The 13,982-nt window shown below is 38.7% G+C and overlaps 1 protein-coding gene across 2 annotated transcripts in view; it reads right to left on the bottom strand.

Annotated features, from left to right (window-relative positions):
- Positions 1-2,012: 2,012 nt before the first annotated feature.
- The window catches only part of LOC124783785 (nuclear pore complex protein Nup133), a 125,491-nt gene continuing 113,521 nt past the window's right edge, over positions 2,013-13,982 (bottom strand). For both annotated transcript variants that reach the window (XM_047254049.1, XM_047254048.1), the window contains exons 21-22: positions 6,188-6,309; positions 2,013-2,605 (exon numbers count right to left, since the gene is read on the bottom strand). In XM_047254049.1, coding sequence (XP_047110005.1) covers positions 2,463-2,605; positions 6,188-6,309 — 265 coding nt within the window. In that variant the 3' untranslated portion in view covers positions 2,013-2,462. The remainder of the gene's footprint in view (positions 2,606-6,187; positions 6,310-13,982) is intronic.

A 13,982-nucleotide genomic window follows, 5' to 3' on the forward strand; every position in this document is an offset into this window, starting at 1 on the left:
AATCATATGGCCTTTCTGTGAAATTCTGGGTTTTGTTGAATTGTGTGTCAGAAACGGTAAAAACTGAGTCTTAAAGTGATTTAGCATTAGTTCATTTTCTACAAGCCATGAACTTAGGTCATGGACTGCACTATTTGAAACTGAGCCAATGTTGCACACAACATCCTTTACTACCAAGCTAGTGTCATCAGCAAACAGAAATATCTTAGAGTTACCCATAATACTAGAGGGCTTATCATTCATATAAATAAGGAACAGGAATGGCCCCAACACTGATCCCTAGGGCACCACCCATTTGACCGTATCCCCACTCAGACTTCACGTCACAGCGATTCTCAACATTATGGAAAATGACCTTTTGCTGTCTGTTGATGAAATAAGAGGAGAACGAACTTTGAGCTACTCCCCGTATTCTGCAATGGTGCAACTTCTGGAGCAATATTTTATGATCAACACAAACAAACACTTTTAGAAACAATATTTTAGCATTCGCATGTGTCTGGTCAAAGTTAACTTGGGAAAAACAGTGGCATCACTGTTCTCTGAGTGGATGTAGCAGATAAAAGGTTAACATTTTTCTTAAGTCTATGTTGCACACACTGCAGTGAATAAATCTTCTGTCTGTAGAGAAATTAGGAAATTCTTGCAACCACAGACGAATTAGAGATGATTTGGAGCTGGCTACTTTCGGCATGCTTGACTTTCCACAAATAAACTGTCGCTGTGAAATATTTCGCCACATCCAAGCAGCACGCTGACCAACTGAATGAAGACAGTAAAGGTGTTTCAAACAGGTTGTTACAACAAGGGAGGAAGGCACTGGAGACAGATCCCAAGGCTCCTTTGTGACCTGCCGGCCCATATGATAATTCACAGTGAGCGACAACGCTCTGCGGAGTAGGGCGGGCTGTACTAGCCTGGCGTATGCTGTCGTCTTCTGACTCGTGATTGGCATTCACGTATGCAAACAAACCTTTTATTATTCAGTTACTGTTTTCTAAGTGGCCAGGAAGACCACACAAGTAGTTTTAGTCATACAGATTTTATATGACTGGATTTTTAAAAATTAGACACATTCAGGTTCTAACATGAAATTATGTATTTTAAGTACTATAAAATTACAATTTTCGATAAAACATTCGCACAATTCTCGGCAGGGAAAACCACAGGAGAATATTAGTCTAAAGAATTTTATTTAATTGTAAAAATTTTTATTTAATTGGATTTTTAAAATTTAGGTACAATCAGGCCCTAACCTAACCTCAAATTAGGTATTTTTAGGTGCAACAAAACTAGTGTTTTCCATCATAAATAGGCACAATATGTGTATGTATAACTTTTACTGCCTTTATTTAATGATGAGCAAAATAGGTTTTTACCTAAAGTCCGTGGTCTAATTATAAAATTATATGTTTGTTTGTTTCTTTTATAAGCTGCTCTGGGAGGAGGAGTCAGAGCTTGTTTCAGCAGCCAATGTGCTAAGAGCCAATTGCAAGCTTCTGCTCCTAGCATCCTCTGCTTAGGGGCCACATAAAAGCATGTGACCTTTAGCAGAGATTTTGCAGTGAAGGAACCTGCAAGGCATGAAGTGTGTTTCAAGGAAACAGCCTGAGGATTGTAACTGTGGTTAGGGTATAACTGATTTGAGAGAATTACTTCACAAAAGCACTGGTGGTGAAGTCAGATTTGTAATACAAGCTAGGGTCACATTGTGTGACACAAGGTAAACTTTTTTGCCTTTACATATACATGAGTCAGTCAGTGCTGGGATGAGCTAAGAATACAGGAAATCCGTTTGTGGAATGAGGTGGTGATAAAAAATGCAAAAGAAAAGGGTAGTAGCACACCATACTACTTCAATTGTATGAGTATATTAATCAAGAGTTCACAATAGTGAATAGTAAATCAAACAACGCTGAACAATGTCCTATACATGGTGTAAAATCAGTAGTTGACTCAGCTGCCTTCCCATAACCCGGTCGTGGAAAATTGTACAGTATGAAACTATGAAAGAAAACTAAATACATTTATTACAGTTCTTTTTTTCAAAATACAAAACATTGTAGAAAACATGGCAGGACTATCACAAATTTACAAAAAGACTTACTGTTACGATTAGTGACAACATTCTGGAAGGGCAGATTGCCTACTCACACATACAGCAAGGATGCTGAGTCACAGATAGGCACAACAAAAACACGACACTGTCTCCCAAAAGGTTACTTGTTGACAGTCTTTTGTTGCGCCTATCTGCGACTCAACATCTCCGCTATAGTGGTGAATAGCAACATATCCTTTCCATAACACTGTCATTATTCCAGGCTGGACTTTCCATTGTTTTAGGATTTTTATTCACCTCAAAAATCCTTCTTGCAACCTTACTTTTGTTCCCCCATCCACATGATGAAACCAAATCACGCAATTTACACAAGTAGACAATTGAAATATTCAAAACACAACATTTATACTGTGAGGAGAGTCCTTTCTATATGTTCATATGCTGCTTTTAAAAGGTACTGAAAACTACTGCTGTCCTTAAGGTTTCCAATTTCTGGAGCTTCTAGCAGCCTCTCCACAGGTGGTAGAAGCTCGTCGGCACCTTCATCTGCAAACACAGTTATTAGAAATCAGTACTAAACACACACACACACCCACGCACGCACGCACGCACGCACGCGCACACACCACACACACACACACACACACACACACACACACACAATACTTATTTTGCATAAATTGCTCTTCTGGCTCTTAAGAGTGGTGTCATTTGTTAGGATATATATCATATCATCTAGTCTATTTGGTAATTAATTTCTATTCAACTGGAGCAGAAGGACTGCGACTAGTTACCAATTGAGGAAACAATCATGAATGTAGAACTTCAGTACCTAGATTTCAGAAATGACAGCTACAAAGCGATACCAGATTCCAAAAGAACACTGTGTCAAGGATTTTTTCTACAGTCGAGTTTCTGTGGGCATCAGTCACTGGGAAGTAATACACCATGTATCTCAAATTAAGACTCCCAAAGTTTAATTTGAAACATGGTAGATACTACATTTCTGTATGTTTATAATCTTTGCATGGTCAACTTACTCATTTGACCAGAAACTGATACATAATAAATACAGGGTGCGTTCACCTAACATTACCACTGGAAACACTGTCCAAACCACAACAAACACTGAATAACCAATTCCGCAGACCGAAAGTGAGGAGAGGGGCTGTTGTTATTGGTTAATACAAACCACTGAGGAATGTACGGAAGTCTGATTTTCAAAATATACTTTTTTTAAAATGGAAACTAGTTATTACTTTTAGCACAACTGAAAATAGAAACAAATGCCATCTGTTACATTGTAAAATGATAAGTTACACCTGGAGTAATTTGTGTAAAGTTGATGCTTGAAACACTCAGGCATTCAGCAGCATGTTGTAACAAACAAGATCTGTAGACGTATGTTTACGAAGACTACAATGTTTACAAGTTTGGCTGTCTCCGTGTCTGCATGTAGCGCTTGCTGAATTAGTCCTTGTACTCAGAATAACTGTAGTACACTTGCATTACTGGAGTGTCTAAGTAAGCACAGTAGGAACGTGAGGTCACAAGTACAACAGTGTGTACTGTGTTATAAGAACCATGAAAATGATTTATTCATAACTCTTGAAAAGGCAGAGAAGATACTCCACCTAAGGCGAGTGTAGACAAAACACAGCTGCAGTCTGCAGGTTGTATGCAGAAAGGTACCCAGACAGAGATCATCCAACATGCTGCACATTTGAAAACGCCTAAAAACAATTGTATGCAACAAGTATGATTGTAACATGCAAACAGGGTCGGTAACAAACCCATCACAGGTAGAAGCAGGTGCAGTTTGTGTGTTGGCTGCTATTGCCATGAACGCGCACGAGTTAAAGTGGCACTGCTAGAGGCAGTGCAATGAGCCAAAGTAGTGTAATGCGCTTACTTCATCGGCACAAATTTCACCCATATTATGTGTCACTTTATCAGCTATTACATGGAGATGACTTAAATAATCGGCATTAACAGAGAATGTGTTATTGTTTCTACCTGTTTACCGATGAAGCAGGTTTCACAAACAATGGTGCAGTGAAGTAACGAAACATGCATTATTGGTCCATGGACAATCCTTGCTTGCTTCAACAGGTAGAGCATGGAATGTAAATGTATGGTGCAGAGTAACTCGCTGAGCCTAGATAGAATGTTTGACGGGCGTTTCATAGGATGCGGCGGACGCATAAATTGGCCAGCCCGTTCTCCTGATCTTACACCTTTAGACTTCTTTCTGTGGGGTATGTCAAAGAAGAACATGTACCATGATGTGCCTACAACCCCAGAGGATATGAAATATCGTATTGAGGCAGCCTGTGGCAACATTACACCAGATGTACTGCATCATGTAAGACATTAATTACACGGTAGATTGCAAATGTGTGCAGCAAATGATGGGCACCACCTTGAACATTTATTGGCCTGAAATGTCAGGACATACACTTTTACATTCTGTAATTTAAAATAAAAAAACAAATTTGTAAGTTTAACTAAATTCTCATGTTAATGTACATTTTCTTCTAACAAATCAGTGCCGTATAGTATTCTTCAGAGAAAAAGACTAATAAAAATGTTAGCATGTGGACATAAGTCGCTGTTCAAGTCTCTTCTGTACCTACATTACATCACTGTTCTTTTTGTACCCCTAATTAATTTGGTTCTCTCTGATACACACAACTGAACTGCTGAGGAGTTACTCAAGTGTCAACTTTATGTTACAAATTACTCTGGATGTAATTATCATTTTACAGTGTAAGAAACACCATTGATTAATTTTTTTTTTCTGTTTTCAGTTGTGCTAAAAATTACAATAAGTTTCCATTTAAATAATGTAGGTATGTGTTAAAAATCATACTTCTGTGCATTTCTCAATGGTTTGTATTAACAAATTACACTACCCCCTCTCCTCACTTTTGGTCTGTGGAATTGGTTACTCTGTGTTTGTTGTGGTTTGGGAGGCGTCCAGTGGTAATGTTAGGTGACTCACACTGTATATTGTAGGTATAATGCTTCAAACCAGTACTATAACGATAAAGAGAATGAAAGTTCCATAATAACTGTAACAACGTCACTAGATTATCTAGTCACTTGTTATTTTGGCACACAAATGTATTGTTGCTTAGTAACTACAGAAAGCCAAAGGTAAGTTCAAAAGAGGTAAAATTTTGAACTAGCAGTGAACAAATCACTAGCTGTTTTCTGAAGGTAAAGTGCTTCTGAGTAACTAATTAATATGCATAGTGTTACCACAGCGACACGAGAAAAGGAGAAGTCATACTAATATAACCCACATTTCCAACCACAGCAGGAAGTTCTGTAATTCTATAAAAGGAAGTAGAATGAAAATTTATTAATTCATCAAACAGAGTAGAACACAATTTCAGTGTACTATCTAGAAAAGAAAGAATTTATGAAAAGCGTCCAGAACTCATGTCAGAATCTTATTATAGGATTTTGTGAGTTCATTAGAGCAAACTCTTCACACATGAGAATTTACAATTACAACATGCCTGTGATAATTCTAAAACAGGTATCTGCAGTGAAACGATGATACGAATAGACACTGTTAAAAAAGTACAAAAGTTAGAAAATTAATATCAGACTCTACAAGACAAAAGAGAAAGTAAGCACAGCAGTACAGTAATGGACACACACACACACACACACACACACACACACACACACACACACACACACACACGCCATCTCCCTCCTTTGCCAACAGGATGTGAGCACCAACAGCTGCTTAAGTTCACTGTGGGCTCAAAATCTCTCGCTTCATAATATTTCATCCACTACTGGCAACCTTACTGATATCTGTATCTTGCAAAGTGCATTTCCATCTTCTTTCTTTCCATTTGAATATTGTGTTGTGTTTATAACATATGTGACTTCTATAGATAAAATGACACCTGCTAATAATGGCTAAAATATTACTATATAAAGAATTTATTTTGTATTCTCCTAATTCAAAAGCAAATTGTACAACAGGTATGCTGATTGTTTTACCTGTAAATACTACAGAACATCTAAGAAGTATGTTTAGTTTACACTGTGTGTTACTTTGTCATCACAAAAAATTAAGCCAAATTCCAAAAGACGACGACTTACCAAGTAAGCACGCTACTTCTGCCACTTTATAAAACATTGTACTCTGTATCACATCAATAGGTGAAGTTGTGCCCTTGTCAATCCACTTATCATGTAAAATAGCTCTGCACCAAATACTTTGCCTGTGAGGAGGAAAGTTGTGGTTTAGTGATGAAACATAACATAAATTAACAATTCAAATATTTATAGTCTATAAACAAATTATGTGGTATAACATTTAACTCAAAGAGTCATTCCACATCAAGTCAACATGGTGATTTCATTCCCCATCTCAGATTTGGATGAACTTTGCACAGAAGTGGCCCACATATAGATTAAATACCCAATTTTATTAAAATACATCGAATCATTTTGAAAATACAGCAATGTGGAGTTGTCAAAAACTCCCAGCTGTCATAACTTCATATTGCCATAGTAAAATCTCCTAATAAAGCTAAAATTATGAGAAATGTGTCATTTTGCAGTGTTTTCGATGAGCTTTCCTATGATGCACAACACATTACAAGTTTGAGATGAAAATGGTTTTTCAAATTCAAACAAAAATTTATGTTTTTAATTTATCGCAACTTCAAAATTTTCGGAAGCATTATATCTTATATTTCACATTCTTGTTAATTAACTCCATAAGTATGAAAGTTGGTCTGTCATGGAATCACATATTCATAAACTTTCAGAAATATGTATTTCACTAAAAAAAAAAAAAAAAAATTACAATTTTGTAAAGTTAAAGATTTAAGAGTAAAAATAGATAACATTATTCTTAATATATCTATGTACACATTCAAATTTACCGTTAACACATGCATTCGAAATGTCACTTGCAAGACCTGATACAAATAGTATCTGTTTTTTATTTTAGAACTTTTTAAATACTTCATTTGTTTTTGAAGTATCATCCCCAGGAATTTGATATATTCCTCCTGTTTGTATTGCTGAGTTTTTGTGTGTGTTGTGTATTACACTGGGGACCTAGAAATGATGGAGAGGCTTCGTCCCGCTGTTGCCATCAGTGGTTCACAACCCCCACAAAGGCCACAGCAGTCCACCCACCCCACTGACACCCCACACCGAACCCAGGGTTATTGTGCGGTTCGGCCCCCAGAAGAAGGAGAAACAATGCCATGTTGCCTCAATGGCAAAATCTTCTTTACGGAAACATGTTTGCAAAATTATTTTTATTTTTGTATTGGGCTGCAATGCCATCCAAAAAGTAGAATATATCTCATGTAGATCAGTTTGAGGTTTGGTTTTTAAAAACTGAATTCGCCTTTTTTTTTAAAAAAAAAAAAAAACAGTAGGCTGCTATGGTGTTACACTGTAGATAGTTAGAAATTATGACACAGCTCATGTGCTCCATTTTCTTCTTTCCTTTATAATACACTACAAAGTGGTGTACTGTTACTTGCTCAGTTTAGTAATGTTAACTCTGGGCCTCATCTTGCACCATCACAAAAGTGTAATTTTCAAAAAAGTTGCATGTAACAACATATTGACCCTCAGTCAAGATTTCCTCGACTTCATTTACAAAAGGGATTTGCTATTTAGCAACAAAATCATGCAGTATGAATTTAGTCAGTTTTTCATAAAACGATTCAATAAACTTCGACGAGGACTTTTGCACTGTTTCTAAGTTAAATCGGTTTACTGAAACCCAGTGTCAAAAAGTGATATTTTTGACTGCACTATTATCAAATGCATTTTGCAGAGTACTTTTCATTGCGTTACTATCAGATTACAGAAGCATTAAAGGAACTTTACATTTTTAGTAGTTCTAGTACAACCATCACCCATAACAATTACATTTTGAGGTTACAACAAATAAATTTATGAAAAAATGAAAAGTTATTTATGGGTAATATTTGCTTACATCTATAAATTTTACAAAAAGTCTTTTTTTAAATAAAATATCTATTTTTCAGATTTTATTAATGTGTGAATGCTTGACAGTCCCACTTTCATATTTAGGGAATTAGTTAACAATAATGTTAAGTGTTATACATAATTTTTTGAAAATTTCTAAAGGTGCACTTTTTGTTAGATTATAACTTTAATTTTCCCTTCAATCTGAAAAACAATTTTCTTATCAAATTCATGCTGTGGTGTATATAATAGAAAAGCTCATGGAAACTATGGCAAAATTGCACCTTCCCATATTTTAGTATAATTAAGACAGCTGCTACAGAAATTTGAAATTATGACATTGGGGTATTTTTTGATGATTTTTGACAATTTCACATGACTAGGCCTAAAATTTTTTCTTAATCTACATGCAGATTACCTCTGTGCCAAGCTTCATCAATATCTGAGATGGTGAGTTAAAATTCATATTTAAATTCTTCAGAACCCAGGTAGAAGAAAGACATGAGAATTGCCAAAGAAAATCAAAAAAATAGAAACAACGCATTAGAGGCAAATATTAACTAACAGGGTTGAAGTTAAACCAAAATACCCACCTGTAAAGATCTAAATGGAAGAAATGCCATTTAAAGTATAGTAAATAATGTGTACATAACAAAATCCAAAGCAACACAGGTAGGAGAGAGAAAATGTGACTGAATACAAGAAGAGGAGGGGAAAGCAATGAATGAATATGGGATAAAAAGGTTTTTAGTATTTCTGTTTAGCACTACTCCGACATCTAAGCACAGTACAGCAAGATCTACAAATTATAGAAACCACGCCAAACCATTTGTTGTACAGCAACCTGTGTGTGTGTGTGTGTGTGTGTGTGTTTGTTTTACATGTACTAGAAAAAGAGGGAGAGCTCAAAAGCTTGTGTTTACTGTTTTCTATTGCTTGTTTCTGTGCAAGACACACTAATCATCTGCAGGTAAGTGATTTCCATCCAGGAATTTTCATTATTGTTATCTATTTCCGTAGAAACCTTAATGTAAATTTGTTAGGTTATACACATTATTAATTATAGCAAGTGTTTCATGTGGAAGACTCAAACAACGGAAAATCCAAGATGGAATAATGACAATATTATGGAAAGGACAGACTGCTACTCACCATATAGAGAAGATCTGAGTCACAGACAGGCACACAAAAAGACAGCTGTATATGTGAACTTTCAGTCAGAAGAGTTCCTTCAAAAGTAGAAACACACACACACAAAAGAAAAACTCACACGCACAGGACCAACATCTCTGTCCATTGATGCCAAACTGCAAGCAACTGCACCTAATGAGAGAAGGAATCTTGTTGGTGAGGGTAAGGAGGAGACTCAGATCTCTGGGGTAGGAAGGAGGAGGGAGAGCAGGATAGGGGTGGGGAGGGTGTAGTGCTGTTATTGGAAGCATCCAGGGTCAATGTGGGGTTTCTAAATGCAGTCAGGGCACATGGGGGGGAAAAAAGGGAGGGCAGCTGGGAAATGGGTGCAGAAAACAAGAGATGTAGAGAAGGGGGAAAAGGACTAGGGGGTGAGTTGGTGAAATATAAGGTTGCGCAATGCTGGAATGGGGGCAGGGAAGGAGACAAGTGAGTGAAAGTCAGGGACTACCGAAGGCTTAGGCCAGGGGGGATACGGGAACATAGGCTACATTGCAGGGAGAGTTCTCACCTGTGCAATTGAGAAAAGCTGGTGCTCAAAGAAAGCATCTAGATTGTGCAGACTCTGAAGCAGTTTATTAAAGTGAAGTATACTGTTTTGGGCAGCATTTTCGGCAACTGGATGGCCCAGCTGCCTATTAGCCAGTTTGTCAGTGGCCATTCATGTGGACAGGCAGATTGTTGGTGGTCATGCCCATGCAGAATGCAGCACAATGGTTACAACTTAGTTTGCAGATTACATGACTGCTTTCACAGATGGCCCTGCCTTTGATGGGATAGGTGACGCTTGTGGTTGGACAGGAGTAGGGAATTGGAGGATGTATGGGACAGGTCCTGCATTTAGGTCTGTCACAGGGATATGAGCCGTGATGTAAGGGGTTGGGAACAAGGGTGGAGTATGGATGGATGAGGATATTGCGTGGGTTTAGTGCAAAGAAGAATAGCACAGTGGAGGGGTGGAAAGGATAGTGGGTAGAATATTCCTCATTTCAGGACACAACAAGAGAGAGAGAGAGAGAGAGAGAGAGAGAGAGAGAGAGAGAGAGAGAGAGAGACAGAGAGAGAGAGAGAGAGAGAGAGTCAGAACCCTTGCAGAGAACGTGAACATGATTCATTTGGTTCAGTCCTATGTATCACTGAGTAATGAGAGGAATGCTGTGGTGGAAATGTGGGAGGTGGTAGAGGACTAGAGAAACAAGGTGAGGAAGGTTGACTTCTGTACAAAATTCAGAGAGTAATTTTGGCCTGTAAAAGCCTCAGTTATCCTTTGTATATTTGGAAAGGGACTACTCATAACTACAGATGTGATGGCCAGTTGTCAGATTCATACATCTACAAACTGTGCCACAGTGACCCCATTCTGGAAATACAACCGAATTCCAGTGTCTCCTCAGTTCCTTAGGCCCACCAAAGAACATCTCTCTCTCTCTCTCTCTCTCTCTCTCTCTCTCTCTACCTCCCCTCCCCACCCCCACCACTCCTCGCACTCTTCCCTTAGACATGCTTCCTGAAGTCTGTAAGCCCAACCATCTAGTTTGCCCTTGGACCAACACCTTTAGCCCATTACCCATAACCTATCCTCCTACATCAAAGACACCAACCATTTCCTCTACTGACTCTCCACAGTTCCTGTTCCTTTACCAAACAGCACCCTGCTCGTCACTACTGTGTTAGCTCTATACACTAACATCCCTAATCCTCATGGTCTTGCTGTGATTGGACACTACCTTTCCCAATGCCTGACTGACTCCTAACCTCTGACCTACTTTCTGGTCATCATGACCAACTACATTGATATAAAAATAGCCGCAACACCCAAAAATAATTAATGTTAACTAACCATATTTCCAGGATAATTTATCTAGGCAACATATTTAAGTGATGAACACTAAAAGATCATAGGTTAATGTAAGTGACTAATAAGCCACTGCAAATGGGAAATGCTGGTACATTAATAATCATTGTAACTGCCAGAAAGTTGAATGCAAGCAAGCAAACGTGCATGCATTGTGTTGTACAGATGCCAGATGTCAGTCTGTGGTATGGAGCTCCATGCCTGTTGCACTTGGTCAGTCAATACAGGAATGGTTACTGCTTTTTGTGGAAGATGGAGTCGTCGTCCGATAATGTCCCATATGTGCTTTATTGGAGCCAGATCTGGCGCTCAAGCAGGCCAAGGCATCATGTTGACACTCTTTACAGTGTACTGTGTTACAACAGCAGTATATATGCAAATGTTATCCTGTCAGAAAACACCCCCTGGACTGTCGTTCAAGAATGGCAGCACAACAGGTTATATCACCAGATTGATGTACAAAATTGCAGTCAGTGTGCATGGGATAACCAGTAGTGCGTTCCTGCTGTCACACAAAATTGCACCACACATTGTAAGTCCTGGTGAAGGTCTAGTGTGTCTCGCACAAAGACAGGTTGGTTGCAAGCCCTCAACTGACCTCCACCTAACTTACATACAGCCGTCATTGGGACCATGATAGAAGCAGCTTTCATCAGAAAACACAACAGATCTCCACCCTGCCCTCCAATGAACTCTTCCTTGACACCACTGAAGTTGCAAATGGCAATGGTTTGGAATCAGTGGAATCCACATCACAGAGCCAGCTTGGAGCTGTCCTTGAGGTAACCACTGTGTAACAGTTCGCAGCTCAAATTGCTGTTGCAGATGCAGAACGATGTGCCAGAGGCATATGCCGAACACAATTATGTTTCCTCTCGGCAGTACCCCACAGCCGTCTGGAGCCCGATCTTCTTGTGACTGCATCTGCAAGTCCTATTTCCTATCCTGTCCCCACCATGACTCTGCATGCTCCCACAAGCAGCACTACACCCTCACCACCCCTATCCTGCTATCCTTCCCACTGCCTTCCCCAGCTTCCTCCTTATCCCCACCATCCAGTTTGCTTCTCCCATCAGGCGGGCACAGCTGTTTGCAGTTCGGCCTCAGTGGACGGACACACACACACACACACACACACACACACACACACACACACACACACACCCCCCCCCCCCCCCCCTCTCTCTCTCTCTCTCTCTCTCTCTCTCTCTCTCTCTCTCTCTCTATCTATCTCTCTCCACACACACACACACACACACACACACACACACACACACACACAGAGAGAGAGAGAGAGAGAGGATTTTTTTTCTCCTCCTATGTCAGGAGGAGGCCTTCTAGCTGAAAGCCGACATGTGCGCTTGCCTGTGACTTTTCATATTTTCTCATTGTGAAACATTCTTACAGAATGTTTTATTTCCTTAAGCATTTAATCTACAACTAGCATTACCTTTGTTGCTGGCTCTCCTTCATAAGACAATTCCAACCAAAAAACTGGTATTTCTCTGTAGCAGGGAAAAATATTGTTTTCCTGTACAGAGAATAAAGACCATGATAACTACCAGTAAATAGGCACTTCACTGAGGCAAGGAAGGGAAGAGCTCTCCCTGACTCTCAAAGAGTCCTTCACATTACATTACATTAATATGCACCATTTAGTTGTTGCTCATCCCTCGAAGGGCAAAATGAAACTGATTTCTAGACCAAAATATTAATTATTGCTATGACTCTTAACTAGTCTTCACACTGTAAAACATATTGCAATACACCCCAACAGATGCTATATCCCTAGCTGGGGCCCAAAAGGTTCTCAGACGACTACAGACTTACATTTATCCTTATCTATAATTCCACTTCACTTAAGGCTAACCAATTACCATTTACATTCTTCCCATTATGATTTTCTAATTAGTTTTTCCTTTTTGCATAACAATTCCCTACAGCTAATAAGAAAAATATATTGTTGTCTATAAAAGTTTCTCAAGAATACTTTCTTAAATCATTTTAATGCCATATGTTTATCCCCTGCCACCCAGTGACCAATCATATTTTAGCATAAAGACATTTCAGTGCCCTAAATTTTGAAATTATTATTTTTTTCCTCTAATCTTTGTACTTAGCCTACCTATCTATACAAGGTCACACACTTTGTGCACTGAACATTCCTTTTATTTTTCCAGTATTTGTGTGGATAATACCATTGTCGTGGTGTGTGACATCCTGATAACCGGAGCCCTGATTTGCAGGTGAAATGAAATGTCGTGTGGCTAGGGCCTACTGGCGGGTAGACCGGTCGCCTGGTGCTAGTCTTTTTAGTTGATACCACTTCGGTGACTTGCTTGTCGATGTTGACGATTTTAACCTTATAGAACCTAAAAGGGCTAATTTGTACTGAAGGGCTTAAAAGGGGCTAAATAAGATTTTCACAAAAAAAGTAGGGCTAAAGAGAACTTAAGCAGAAAAATATGGGTTAAAAAAAATTCTGCATTAATACCAAGGGAAATCAATAATGTATACTTGCACATTTTAAGATAAGACATATTAAATAATTTATACCATGTACTGAAACCAAAAATGTGTACGGCTCAATGTTGCTAATATTTGTGATTCGATAGTGTGTCAATATGCAGCTGCATCGAGGGAACTTTATGTCTACTTATTTTCATAGTTCGAAAGGTGTAATAGATACAGCCCGCACTGAAATCAACACTGTGTATGATGCACTGATGCTGCATTGTTCCTTTGAGAACATGTTCACACACCACTTTGTTGGGACAAGCCCGGGAGTCTTTATTAAATGCTTGCCAACAACAGAGAGGTCCATTAAAGGAACAAATCAGCCAGGCTTTAGTCTCTTTATTTTTGTAGTTAGGTAAAGTTGTGTGCTGT

This window comes from Schistocerca piceifrons, chromosome 1, assembly GCF_021461385.2.
Source record: "Schistocerca piceifrons isolate TAMUIC-IGC-003096 chromosome 1, iqSchPice1.1, whole genome shotgun sequence".
In the NCBI taxonomy this organism is placed as follows: Eukaryota; Metazoa; Arthropoda; class Insecta; order Orthoptera; family Acrididae; genus Schistocerca; species Schistocerca piceifrons.